General features: G+C 36.5%; 1 protein-coding gene across 2 annotated transcripts in view; it reads right to left on the bottom strand.

Moving 5' to 3' along the window:
* Nucleotides 1–14,360, bottom strand: part of LOC109343521 (UPF0400 protein C337.03-like) — an 18,320-nt gene extending 3,960 nt beyond the window's left edge. The window contains exons 1-3 of one of the 2 annotated variants that reach the window (XM_019581859.1): nt 14,181–14,360; nt 11,291–11,397; nt 10,695–10,942 (exon numbers count right to left, since the gene is read on the bottom strand). In XM_019581859.1, the coding sequence (XP_019437404.1) occupies nt 10,695–10,942; nt 11,291–11,366 (324 nt within the window). In that variant the 5' untranslated portion in view covers nt 11,367–11,397; nt 14,181–14,360. Of the gene's footprint in view, nt 1–10,694; nt 10,943–11,290; nt 11,420–14,180 lie in introns of both variants that reach the window. The other variant, XM_019581858.1, reaches the window with a different exon arrangement.

Consider the following 15,178-nt stretch of genomic DNA (forward strand, 5'->3'; position numbering starts at 1 on the left):
GCATAAATCGCTACAAAGGGAGGGGAAGGGGGAGGAAAGGGATATGGAGGAGGAAATTGCCAACAGACAAATCAAAACGTCAGCTGTGCTTGTACGACAGACACTCAAAAACCAGCAGCTAAAAGGCCAACAATAAACAAAATAACACATAACAAGAGTACTAAAAATTAGTTATTCCGGACACTATATGGATATTATGTTAAAAATTGGTATACAGTATACTAGACAGGGGTAAGGGTAAATAAATATCACAAAAGCAGTTTGGTGAATCACTGAGGAACATGCTAGTTCTAGAATCAGATGATTTATGACTTATTTTATTTAATTTCTAATTAAAATATTCTAGGTAAAATTAAATGGAATGCTAATGAGTCTATTTGTAAGAGTATTAAGACAGATTTTTAGCAGCTCAAGATTTAGCTTATTTTAAGAAAATAGTTATTATGGTAGGTGAATGATTTAGAGAGAGGGTTGGGGTAGCTACTACTATAGAAAAGATGGTAGTTTCACCTTAGGTGGTTTGGACATGTGTGGAGGAGACTAGTAGATGCCCCACTAAGGAGAATAGATCAAATGCAGGTTAGGCCAATTTCTAGAGGCAGAGGGAGGCTAAGAAAAATCATAGGCAAAACAATTAAGAAGGATTTAGAAATCAACATTTTGTCTAGACATGATTTATGATAGAAGATATGGTGACGTTTGATCTAGATAGTCAACCCCACCTTGTTGGATTAAGGCTGGTTGTTGTTGTAGTAGTTATCACGCAAGGCCAATATAGTCTAACAAAACCTACTATGATTTAATACAAAATAATAATAATATTCACTTTTCTCATTCAAGGTTTCTCATGCAAGTTAGTATTAGAACTCCCAATTTGGAAGACTATACTACTGTGATCACATGTAGCCACTGCGGTAGAAGCAGTTCGCCTTATCCACACCTGTTCTTCCAGCTACCTAATAGGATTACGTCAAAGCCAAAGCCTAATATTAAAAATGTATATAGAAGGGGAAATAGGAAAGTAGCTTCCAAAAATACCCCTTGTGGTTAGTTGTTAGTTAGCCTACTAATAAGGAGTTAGCTTTAGAAAAGTTAGTTAGTTTTTGGGTAATTAGAATATGGCATAACTAATTCAAAGAATTAGTTAGGGACTCTCTCTCAAATTGTAATTCATCTATTTCAATAATAATACATTCTTGTTTAATATCTCATTGATACTAAACCATTATTTCTTCTTGTATTCTATTTTTAGTTCCTAAGGTACCGGTTCTAACACTGGTATCAGAGCAATGATTATGGTACCCTAAGACTTTCAATTCCGCTGCTATTGATGAAGACGAGAAGCATGTCGAGATCAGCTGAAGATTGGGAACAAGAAAGAGAGGAAATGCGAACCAGGTTGGAATTCGCCGAAGCCTTGGCCAAGAAGCACGAAGAGCACATCTAAGATTTGGTGGCCAAGATAGACCAGAATCGTGATTGTGAGAGTTCCTTCCACGAAGGCAAGGCGACTAGTGGTGTTCACAGTAGAGAGCAGTCAAATCGGAGGGAGAAATGGCAAAAATTGGAGATACTGATATTCATCAGTGATGTCGCTTTTGGTTGGACTCACCGATTGGAGAGGTATTTCCAATTGAAGGAATTAAATGAAGAGGAAAAGATGCAAGCGACTATCATGGCTCTTGAGGGAAGGGCTTTGAGTTGATATCATTGGCGGGAGAAATACAACCTGATACCAAATTAGGAAGGATTCAAGATAGCAGTGGTAAGAAGATTCCAACCATCCATGATTCAAAATCCTTTTGAGCAATTGTTGTCCCTCAAGCAAACAGGATCGGTGGAGGACTATGTGAAAGACTTTGAGAAATATATGGCGGCTTTAAAAAGTATAGACCAAGAATTTGTCAAGGGAATATTTCTAAATGGCCTGAAGGAGGAGCTTCGAGCAGAGGTAAAGTTGCATGAATTCCATATCTTGTTAATTGAACTAATGTGAATTCAAGAAGTAGTAACTTTCCAACAAGGACTAATGTGAATTCAAGAAGCAGTCCTTACACTAAAACCATAACAGTAGATTCAAAACCTGTGATAGATAGAAGGAATGAATACTCCAGTAGTAGTAATTCCTTGAGAAGCACTGAACATAGTCATAATGTAGAGGGAATAAGGAATAGGGGAAGGGAGTTTAAACACTTCAGTAATGCTGAATTGAGGGAAAAAAGAGAAAAAGGATTGTGCTTTAGATGTGATAAGCCATACAGTAGAGAACATATACGCAAGAACAAACAGTTTAAGATGATTATCATGGATGATGATGATGAGGAATTGGAAGAAAATGAAGAGATGTTACAATCCTTTAAATCTTGGTATTTATCCCTCTGTTCCATATCCTGTTCCATGTCTGGTCTTACCACTACTAAGCCTTGGAAGGTTGAAGGCTTATTGAAGGGGAGGGCAGTAATCATTTTAATAGATTGTGGGGCTTCCCACAAGTTTATAGTCACTGACTAGGTGGAAAAATTGCAGCTAGAAATAACAGACACCCCTTCTTATTGGGTGGAGGTGGGTAATGGCCATAAGGTGAGGTGCAAAGGAAAGTGTGCTCAGCTGAAGTTCCAAATGCAACAACTTGAAGTGATACAGGATTTTTATCTGTTTACTCTCAAGGGGATTGATATAGTGTTGGGTTTGGACTGGTTGGTAGGGTTGGGAGAAATCTAAGCTGATTTTGGGAAATTGGAACTCTGTGAGACAAGGCATGAAGTTGATTAGAATTCTAGGAAACCTAGCACTGGCTAAAACATAACTATCTTATGGCGCTTTGATGCAAGTGTTGCTAAAAGAAGGGGAACCGACAATTACTATACAAAACAAGTTCCTAGAATTTCCACTTGAAGACAAGTTAATTCTTTTAGGGGAGGGTATTGATAGGATTAGGCCAAAGCCAAAGCCTAATATTAAAAATGTATATAGAAGGAGAAATAGGAAAGTAGCTTCCAAAAATACCCCTTGTGGTTAGTTGTTAGTTAGCCTATTAATAAGGAGCTAGCTTTAGAGAAGTTAGTTAGTTTTTGGGTAATTGGAATATGGCATAACTAATTCAGGGAATTAGTTAGGGACTTTCTCTCTCTCTCTCAAATTGTAATTCATCTCTTTCAATAATAATACATTCTTGTTTAGTATCTCATTGATACTAAACCATTCTTTCTTCTTGTATTCAATTTTTAGTTCCTAAGGTACCGGTTCTAACACTGCCACCCAACCTGCTTTCATCGCAAAAACCCTTTCAGTGAGCCTTTACGTTGGTTGCCCTTCTATCATCACCCAACGCCTGCCTGCTCCTCTATCTAGTGATGTTATCGCCTCTGTTTCATCCAATTCAAGTGTTGCTCACCCTATTCTACCCTCTCACTGCCAACCAGAACGTCCCAAACAACACTTTCAACCATACTTCAACCACCATGTTTAACATAGAAATTACCGATACCTCAAGCTCTGTCCATTCCTCTAAATCCTTAATCACCACGCCCCTCAAGCTCAATGACCTACCTATATACACTCAACCTATCACCTCAATAGAAAAATTACTAGCCATGGGTACCACCCTTAAAAGCAATAGAAAGTTAAACACATTGAAGGAACAGATCTTGCACTCAGTACCCTATTTCTCAATTTCTTTCTTCTTAAATCTTTCCTTGCAGAATGAGAGTTTCATGTCGGCCCTTGATTGTATTAGAATCCCAATATCAGTACAAGAAGCATTGAACAATAAGAACTAGTTTCAAGTCCTGAATCAAGTAATGAGTACATTAGATGATTAGAAAAGAATGGAACATGGATTGTTGTCAAAATACCAGGAGACAAATGGTCAGTGAGATGCAGATGGGTCTATAACTTGAAATATCGGTAAGATGGAACATTGAATCGGTATAAGGCAAGACCAGTTGCAAAAGGATACACTCGGACTTATGGAACTGACTATCATGAGACATTTACCCCAATATCAAAGATGAACACTATGGCGGCCTTCCTCTCTACTTCCCACTTTGGTTAGGAATTGCACCAATTTGAAGTAAAAAATGTCTTACTCAATGGAAAATTTGACGAGGAAGTTTATATGGAGATTCCAAATGGATATAGTTCTACTGTTGGAAGGAATAAGGTGATAAGACAAGGGTAGTGAAACCCCCTATCAAGCACATGTATGTTAGAAGAAGTAAGAAGGGAATGAGTTAGTTTTCTGTTTTTAGAAGTTAGTTAATTAGTTAGAAAGGGAGGGAAATCCTATAAATAGGATTAGCCTTGTGTTTTGGAGTAGTTTTTCAGTTAGTTGAGTGGTAGAGAACTGATTTAGGAAATCAGTTACTAAAGGGATAGTTCTCCATTGTAATTCAAGCTTCAAGCTTTCATATTCAAGGAAATAATAAACACAGAATTCGTTCAAGATCCCATTTTCAGATCTTGAACTTCATTCTTTACCTAAATTCTACAATTTCTTCACTCTTTCTTTCTTTCTAAATTACCAGTTCTAACACTAGTATCAGAGCACCATCCTGGTGCCCTGAAAAACACGATTCTGCTACGCTATTGGCTTATGGTATCAACAAGAGGAATGGCTAGATCAGCGGAGGATTGGATCCAAGAACGAGAAGAGATGAGGCTGAAAGGGAGGAACAACGAATCAGGTTGGAAGTGAATGAAGCAATAACCAAGAGATTGGATGAGGTAATTGCTCAACTTACTACGAGAACTAGGGTTCCCAATTTCCAAGAAGAAGGGAGTGGAACAGGGGGGAACATGAATTGCCTGAATTTCCTGGAAGAGAGAGATGGAGGAAGTTGGATATTCCAATCTTCTCGGGGGATGAGGCGTTTGGATGGGTTCAACGATTGGAAAGATATTTCCTCCTCGAGAATGTCACGGAGGAAGAAAAAATGCAAGCTACTTCGATGGTGTTAGAAGGAAAAACACTCAGTTGGTACCATTGGTGGAGTAGATGCAATCTCCATTCATCTTGGGAGGGATTTAAGATAGTAATAGTAAGAAGGTTTCAATCTTCAATGGTCCAAAACCCCTTTGAACAGTTGCTGGCCTTGAAGCAAGTGGGGTCTGTTGTATACTATATTGAGGAATTTGAGAAGTATGTAGGGGCTCTGAGGGAAATTGACCCTGAGTTTGTCAAAAGAATCTTCCTAAATGGTCTAAAAGATGAGGTCAAAGTTGAAGTCAGGCTACATGAACATCCAACTCTCTCTGAGGTAATCCAAAAATCCCTTATAATTGAAGAAAAAAATGTAGTTTTACAAAAGAAGCAAAATCCTAATTTCTATTGTAGAAATCCTAGCTACTCTAGGAGCACTTATCCCAACAGGTCAATGACGGTTGAAACCAAGCCTAGGGGAAAAGAAGGTTGAACCATCTTCTAGTAGTAGTGCCTCTGTTAATGCACCTTCTGTGGCTAGTTCTAAAAATAGAGGGGAAGTGTTCAAACATCTAACAGGAGCTGAAAAGAGGGAGAAGGGTTGATGGTACATTGTAGAGAACCAGAGAGGGCCAATGTTCCTCAAACATTCATTCATACTAAAATTACAGAAATGTTGAACCAGTTTGAAGTATTGTTTGAGGACCCTAAGGGTCTTCCTCCCAGGAGAAGGCATGATCATGCCATCCATCTGAATGAGGGGGCAGATATCCCAAATTTGAGGCCCTATAACTATCCTCACTACCAAAAGACTGAGATTGAAAGGTTGGTATTAGAGATGCTGACGGCAGGGGTTATAAGATCTAGCATTAGCCCTTATTCTAGCCCTATCATTTTAGTCAAGAAAAAAGATGGTGGGTGAAGGTTTTGTGTAGACTACAGGCTTTAAATAAGGTTACCATCCCAAATAAATTCTCAATTCCTATTATTGAGGAACTATTAGATGAGTTGGGGGGTGCTCAGGTTTTCTCTAAGCTTGATTTGAAATCTAAGTGCCATCAGATAAGGATGAGGGATGAGGATATTGAAAAGATTGCCTTCAGAACTCATGAGGAGCATTATGAGTTTGTTGTTATGCCTTTTGGCCTCACTAATGCCCATTCTACTTTCCAAGCCATGATGAATGAGGTGCTGCAGAAGTTTTTGAAAAATTTGTATTAGTCTTCTTTGATGACATCCTAGTTTTCAGTAGGGATCTTCCCACACATGTGAGGCACTTACTGCAGGTATTGGAGGTCTCAGAAACTAACTCTCTTAATGCAAACAGAAAGAAATGCACTTTTCCTCAAAAGAGGTTAGACTATTTAGGCCATATTATCTCTGGCCAGGGGTGGAGGCTGATCCTTCTAAGGTAGAGGCTATTAGTTCTTGGCCTAGGCCTAAAGACATCAAAGGTTTAAGGGGTTTTTTGGGTTTTACTGGATATTACATGAGGTTTGTAAGAGATTTGGCAAAATAGCAAGGCCCTCGACTGATTTGTTGAAGAAAGACAACTATAATTGGACAGAGCAACCTATTCAAGCATTTGAAGCATTGAAAGTAGTTATGACTAATCTACTTCTACTGGTTGTTCCAGATTTTTCTCAAGTGTTTGTAGTAGAAACTGATGCATCCAGTAAAAGACCTAGGGGCAATCTTGATGCAAGGGGGGAAGCCTTTGGCTTTTTGGAGTCAAGGGTTATCCATCAGGGCTCAACAGAGGTTTGTTTATGAGAGAGAGTTGATGGCAGTGGTGCAATCTGTGCAGAAGTGGAGGCACTACTTATTAGGGAGACATTTCATAATAAGAACTGATCAAAAAAGGCTCAAGTTTCTCAATGATCAGAAGTTATTCACAGCTGGGTTGTAAAACTGTTAGGGATAGATTTTGAGATCCAATACAAGCCTGGGAAAGAGAATTCTGCAACTGATGCCCTCTCAAGAAGAGAGATATATTCAGCTATCTCCTTGGTATAAGTGGCTGATTTGGAAAGATGGAATCAAGAATTGGAACAAGATCCCAAGTTGAAACAAATTATTCAGGAACTCCTTATATCTCCAGATAGTCATGAAGGGTTTGAATTTAAGGGAGGAGTACTGTTATACAAGGGCAAGCTTGTGATCTCCAGGGATTCCAATAGAATTCCTCTGATTCTGAAAGAATGTCATGAGACTCCTTTTGGAGGACACTCAGGATTCTTTAGAACTTATAAGAGAATAGTTGGTTGTGTCTATTGGAAGGGGATGAAGGTAGAGATTAAAAGATTTGTTGAGAGGATATATCAATGGATTTTGTGGGTGGACTACCTAAAAGCCAAGGTAAGGATACCATTTTTGTGGTTGTTGACAGACTCACAAAATATGCTCATTTCTATGCATTGAGCCATCCTTATTCTGCCAAGGAAGTTGTTGTGGTGTTTGTGAATGAAGTAGTGAAGTTGCATGGTTTCCCTACCTCTATCATATTAGACAGAGATCATATTTTTATGAGTCAGTTCTGGAAAGAGTTGTTCAGATTGGCTGGAACACAGTTAAAGCTCAGTACCTCTTACCATCCCCAAACAGATGGTCAAACAGAGGTGGTCAATAGGTGTTTAGAGAATTATCTGAGATGTTTTACTGGGCCAAAACCCAAACAATGGCTGCACTAGTTGCCATGGGCAAAATTTTGGTACATATCACCTATCATGGATCTACTGGTATGACACCTTTCAAGGCTCTTTATGGAAGGGACCCTCCTATGTTGATGAAAGCTAGGGAATTCCCATCCAAAATTGAAGATGTTAACCAGATGATGCACCAAAGGGACCTCATTTTAGGGGAGCTCAAGCAAAATTTGCTCAAAGCCCAGGATCAAATGAAGAGACAAGCTGATAAGCATAGAAGAATTGTAGAATTTCAAGAAGGGGATTGGGTGTACTTGAAGATACAACCCTATAAACTTAAATATTTGGCTTCTAGACCATACGCAAAGTTAGTAGCCTGGTACTGTGGACCTTATCAAATTGAAAGTAGAGTAGGTCTTGTAGCCTACAAGTTGGATCTCCCTAAACAAGTTAAGATACATCCTACTTTCCATGTATCTTTTGCTAAAAAGGGCCCTAAAACCTAACCAGCAACTTCAGCCTCTTCCCCCATTGTTGAATGAAGAGTATGAGTTAGTGGTAGAACCAGAATCTGTGGTGGATTGGAGAGAAGATCAGCAAGGGCAAGTTGAAGTGCTAATCAAGTGGGATCAGTTGCCAAGCTGTGACAACTCATGGGAATCTGCTGCTATGATTCAAGAGAAATTGGGGGGGGTGGTATTGATAGGACAAGGGTAGTGAAACCCCCTATAAGGTGATTCTTTCACGTGTATGTTTGAAGAAGTAAGAAGGGAATGAGTTAGTTTTATGTTTTCAGAAGTTAGTTAGTTAGAAAATGAGGGAAATCCTATAAATAGGATTAGCCTTGTGTTCTGGAGTAGTTTTTCAGTTAGTTGAATGGTAGAGAATTGATTTAGGAAATCAGTTACTCAAGAGATAGTTCTCCATTTTAATTCAAGCTTCAAGCTTTCATATTCAAGGAAATAAACACAGAATTCGTTCAAGATCCCATTTTCAGATCTTTGAACTTCACTCTTTCTTTCTAAATTATCAGTTCTAACATAAGGTTTGCAAGTTTAAAAGACTTTATAAGCAATCTCCCCGTGCACGGATTGGACGATTCACATAAGAAATGGCATCCTTGGGATACAAACAAAGTTAACGTGATCATATTCTCTTCTTAAACTTACACAAGTCGATAACATCATCATATATGGTGATGCCGCAATTGATAGATGAAAAATTAGCGACTGGGTTTGAAATGAAGAACCTTGGAAGGCTAAAGTGCTTCTTTGGGATTGAAGTTGCCTATTCTAAACAAGACATCTTTATTTCTCAAAAGAAAAATGTTCTTGATCTTCACAAAGAAACCAGAAATCTAAGTTGTAAGGGTATTATTATATCCATTAAGAAAAATCACAAAGGAAAATGAAGAACCCTAAGATCGATATTTGATAGAGCTTAACTCAAAGGTTAGAGTAGGAAAATAGATATACCTGACACATACTTCACCAGATTTTAGAAATACTGTCAGTGGACATCTCATGTATAACTGAAGGGAGAGACACTTTCAAGTTGTGGATAAAATTATATAGAATCTTAATACTGCCCCTGTTAAAGTATTATTGTTCAGAAGAGGCAGGAACCTATGTAAGTATATAATGATATTGATAATGCAAGATTATTGATGGGAGATCAACCTTCGGTTATTGTACATTCTTGGGTGTGATTTAGTAACATGGAGACGGAGGAATAAGAAACAACAATGGTTGCTCTGTGGAGTGCAGAGGCTAAATTATGAGCTATGACACGAGGAGTTAATGAATTACAACAGATGAAGACTATAATGGATGATCTTAGAATGAAGTATGAAACTTGTGTGAAGGAGTTTTGTGATAACAAATATGCTATTAGCATCGGTCATAATTCGGTTTAGCATGACACAACAAAACATAATAAAATAGAGTGGCACTTTATCAAGGAGAAATTGAATAGTGGACATCTCACTGACTTTGAAATTGGCCAAAATCCGTGTCAACGCCAATTTCCAAGCAGTGTAGATAAAGGCACCAAACAGCATGCCTAAGGTGCTGAGGCGAAGTATTAGAAGGATCAGTGGCACCTTTGAGTGGTTCAAGTGCCTTTCTAGATAACAGTGAAACAATCTCGGAAAGACCAGCCATGTAATTTGCTAATTTGAATGCTGAAGAGGGTAGAATAGTCAGAATGTTAAAAAAATTACTAGTTATCAGACTTTGGGAAATCTTAGCAGCATGCAGCTTAAGGCTCAAAATATTGAATCATAATGTTTATTTTTTACTAGGAATGACATGCTTGATTAGTTAATTTATATGAAAAATCAATTCAAACTATTAAAATAGTTACCGTCTTCTTTTTCTAATGTTAACGCCTTTCTTCAGTGAAGCGTGCACTTTTTAACGAATGTTGTCTCAAGGCATTAAAACCCCCAAGCATATTGAGGGTGCCTTTCGCCTTAAACTGCCTTGATTCTGAGTAAAAGTAAAAGGGGGGTTTGGTCCAAAACGATAGCAAACAAAAGCCTTTAGATGATATCTTTACTAAATGTCATATGGATAGAAGTATTAGTCAAAGTTTCTCTTGTACATGAATGTTCATACCCGGATATCCTGTTTCCGGGTATCCATTCAATGTAGTGTATCCTACTAGTGCACCAAAACCAAAGAGATTAAGCACTAAACTCTTAATTTTTTCCCTTCTTTCTTTTAACTTCAATTTTTTGGTTGCTTCGATCAGTTTGAACAAAATAAGAGGTATTGCATAACTAAGAACAGACACATAGGTTATTAGAATAATTACCAACTTGAAACTGAATAATGAGTTACTTGAATTTCATCGATGCTCTGTATCTAACATCAGGGTCAGCTAACTAAGGAAACTAAATATCTATATAATCAAATGAAGCCATAACTGAAAATAACTCAACAAAAGTAAGCATTGAAGATAACATATCTTTTAAATCACAAAAACTAAGAACATTTTGTCAGGTCCAAATCACAAAACAATTCCTAATGCTTGAGTTGATATGCAAAAAAACAGAAGATACAATCTCAAGTTGTCAACAAGCATATATCTCACTTAATAATTCAGAAAACAAATTATTAAATTACCAGACGAAGTGCAGCATTCCTCGCAAACTCGTCACCATTTGCAATCACATCTCGAAGAGCGTTAGGAAGAACCTTCCAGAATTCACCCACAAATTCAGAACCCTTTCTCCTGCTGTTCTGTAGAATATCATTTGCAAGATACAGAAATGTCAATCTCTTCTCACGAGGAGAACAATGAAATTGTCTCGACCATGTTTCAACAACTTGTTTGGCTTTATTCATATGAAAAATGCACCAATGTGACAAAGCTTAACCACATCAAGGATAACAACCCACCAGCATCAAATATTTATACGTAAGAATGTGAAATGAAACCGAAGAAAAATCAAAAGCATGTTAATGTCTGTGTCAGTGTGTGTATCTATGTGAGTGTGAAAGTATAAGTGTGTTTGTAAAGCACATCGGCAGATAAACTCTGAACGTGATAGTTGCTAACCACGTATACTAAAAAATGGAAAAATAGTCATATTTCAATTGCCAAAGCGGAACGAACTCAGCAAAGTGGAAACAAATAAAACAATTGCTTGAACAGTACAATAATGAACATAAATAGGAAAAAAAGAAATTATAGATCATAAAAATTTCTTAAAGGATACTCTCTATACTGGCCTGCGAACTATTCAGCTTGGCTAGTTTTTCCATTAAAATCTGTGGATTGAATGTGCTACCCATCTTTCCGATTAGAGCTGGCACACCTAATCAGCTGCACCAACTTTCACAAAAACCTTCAGTCAAGAGAATAAGGGAAAAACAAACATTACGATAGAGTCAATCCCGAAAAAATAAACAAAATGCAATGAAAAAAATAAAGATATACTTTGATTGGTACACAAGTATACACATAAGCTTCTACAAAAAAAAACATGCAGGTTGATCAAATTTGACAAATAACCCTTCAAAACAAAATACTCCTACGAAATGCACTTGAAATATCATGCACGAAAACAGTGATAAACACCTAAAAGATGTATCATTTCCAATAAAGAATCATACTCATATATCATCTTGTTTTGGAGTTTACTTAATATGTCTAGGTGTATATGTCAATATGAAGAGCGAATGTATATATTAAGAAATATAATTAAGTACTTACAAGAATACATAATTTAATTATGCAGCTCCTCATTTCATAGACAAAAGCAAGAATAGAAACTAGTATCAAAGAACAGCAGGAACAAGTAACATTGATTTAGGCAATCAAACAGTGAATATTTGGATTAACAAATAATGAAAATAATAGAGCTTGAGACGTAATGTTTTAAAAGGCACACGGAAATAAATACTAGTGACATTAATAAGTTAATATTACAAGTACAGAATTGAATGAGGAAGATTTTTAGTTTTCAGTAAACCACAATATACACGGGAGAAGAAAAGGCTGGTTTTCGAAGTAAAATTAAATTTCTATAGAAAGCTAACTAGGTTAGTTCATAAAGAGATGTAAAAAAGGAAGTAAACCTAGGCAATCAAAGTCACGACATTAGTTCTAAAATTGTAAATCTTCCCGAGAATTGTTTGTTTAATTTTAGAATCATGAAATGTGTACCACAAGGTATAGTCGAATTCAAAAACATGTCAATTAAAAACTTAAATATACAGGTTTCCCCCTTCCCCTTCATGAGAAAGGTGTGCAAAGCTCGTTTTCTTTGTGAACCGTCAATAGACTAGCTGTTTCTTTGAAGAGTTCGTTATCATCAGTGTCGTCTAATGTTCCCGGATAACATCCTTTCTTCCTCTTCTTATTGGCCTTAGGAACCATAAAAGTGACTGCTTGAATACCTTTCTCAGAGCAATGAAAATAGAGCAATTCAACAGCCAAATTGAGTGTGCTCAGTATTGCCCCTTCAGTTCCTTTTATTTAACAATTTATGCCTCCCTACCCCTTCGAATTCTGTCATGAGAATTGGTGTATCGCATGATTCGGTTTTATGGAATCTCACCCTTTTGAGAAATTCATTCATGATTCAAAGTCATCTCCAATTCTTCACATGATATGAACCGCTGGCATGCCCAATGGTATCAAATCTAGCAATTCAGAAATTTTGAATCGCATGATGCGGTGATACGGAATCACACTGATTCAAGAAATTCATGCATGATTTGAGACCATTTGCGACTCATCGCATGAGATGATACGCTAGCTTGCCAAATGATATCTAATCTTGCGAATGAATTCATGAACCGTGTGACTCAAAAAACTATTTGTTAAGCAAACAACCATTAATAAGATTGAAGCATTTAATATCTAATTACTTGAAAGGTTAGTTCTTTTAGTTATAAACTTGCAATGTAAAATAAAAAATTTATACATAAATGTGATAAGTCATTTATGCCCCCGTGGAATGAAAGGGAATACCGTTATTTAAATGCAATGAGATACATCCCAATTAGTTAGAGCGAGACATGCACAAAGGACACACCATCAATACACATGGAGGTGTGCGTGACAGTCACGTCACGCACACACTTGCCAATATTAATGACATCAAACCACAAGTGACAACAAAAGCACAAAGCGAAAAAAGACGAAAATACATGACGAAAATTAATGCGAGTAAACTCAGCAACATCACTTATCAGATGCATATGATCAAATCAACCAGCTTAACTAAAGTGTAACCCAAATCTTCCACTTTAGTCCACCAAGTTTCTTGGTAAGAAGATTCTCAAATTCACATCTTAATAACTTAATAACAATTATGTGATATCTTTTCCCAAGGTGGAAAAAAATAATATCCATTTAACCAATGTCATGGCTATAGACTCTGGACTTGCATTGAAAGGAATATATTCCATGTTTCATAACCATAGCAAAAACCAAGAATTCAGATTCAACATGAAGATAATATGTTTATATAAATAAATAAAAAGACACACAACTTTGTTAGGGATTGCCACATCTAGTGTTTCAAATTGCAGACCGCATCACGTTATGCGGCCGCCGTATTGCGGTTGCAGTGATTGCCGCAACCACATCACACCGCAATTGTGGGGTGATACCAAATCACAATGATGCGACTGCTTAAGGCCGCAACGTAACTGCATTTGGACCGCATCGGGCCACAACAGAACTGCATCGGGCCACAACGCAACCGCATCGGACCGCAAACGCATCAGACTGCATTGATGTCAAAATATGTTTTTACTCACAAAAAAATTCACACCGCAATCCGCATTGCAACGGCCGCAATTTAAAACAATGGCCACATCTAATTATCTTAGGAGTTCAAAATAATGAGACTTTATTAGATTTTTTTCAAAAAATTCTTCAATTCATCAACATATAAACTAACAAAATGCATAAATATGAAACAATCTTCACAGCTCAATGATACATTAAACAAAAATATCATACAAATTAATACAAACCTAACCAGTTGATGCATATCAAATTAGATATAAAGTAAGAGAAACCAAAGAAAACTGAAGAAAAAAGATAAAATTAAATCAGAATTAAGAGAATCTAAGGGAATAAAAGGCACATACATAGGAGTAGTAACGAAGAATGTGAGTGAAGATAAGCGAAGAACGAAGCAACGATGATTCGTACTGTGTTAGAGAGAGAACCAAACCGTGGTTCTAGAATTGCAGTTATTATATATTGTACTTGTAACCTCCTTAACGAGGTTGTTTGTTAAGTTTTAGTTTTGTTTTTGGGTTTGTGTTATGCTGTGACACAAGAAGAAAGACAAGAGGATGATTCTAGCTTGAGGGTGAAAGAGTAAATAACTATTTTTGTCCTCAATTTTATATGTACCAATTTGGTCTCAAGTAAAAAACTTAAAATAATCATTAAAATGAGAATAATGTATCTCCTCCTTATATCATGATATAACTTATCTCCTCTAACCAGTACAAATGTGACATGTGTGCTATTTTATTTATTTTTAAAAATATTTTCATAAAAAATGATGAAACATGACATATATCATGATTTCACTGGTAAGAGGAGATATCATATCTCCTATACCAGGAGCTACTCCATTCCCCATTAAAATATTAAGAGAATAAAGTTAAAGTGTATTTTCATATTAGGAGATAACTTATCTCCTTAAATTCACTTATTGTTTGACTTGTATGTTATTTTTTCTTTTATAATATTTTTAAATAAAAACTCCTGGAACGAAGGTAAATAAGACATATGTCAAACCACTTAATAGAGTTAAAGAGATAAGTTATCTTTTGGTATGATGAGATATTTATTCTCAAATATTAAATGTGAATCAAATTTGTTTTTTTAGCATTTTTTATGACATTAAAATGTACTATTTTAACTCATTTTCACGATTTTAAGTATTAATTTGGATTTTTATTTTTCTAGTAATGGTATAATAGGAAATTTATAAGGACCAAAGTTGACATTGACTCTTTTTTCATCCCAGATTCTCTAAATTGCCCTCCATTGTTAAACAATGAATTCAACGGGGTAGTATTTGTTTATCGGACTTTATGATAATTTTATGGATAGTTGAACCTTACTACAC

Source organism: Lupinus angustifolius, chromosome LG03 (assembly GCF_001865875.1).
Source record: "Lupinus angustifolius cultivar Tanjil chromosome LG03, LupAngTanjil_v1.0, whole genome shotgun sequence".
Lineage (NCBI taxonomy): Eukaryota > Viridiplantae > Streptophyta > Magnoliopsida > Fabales > Fabaceae > Lupinus > Lupinus angustifolius.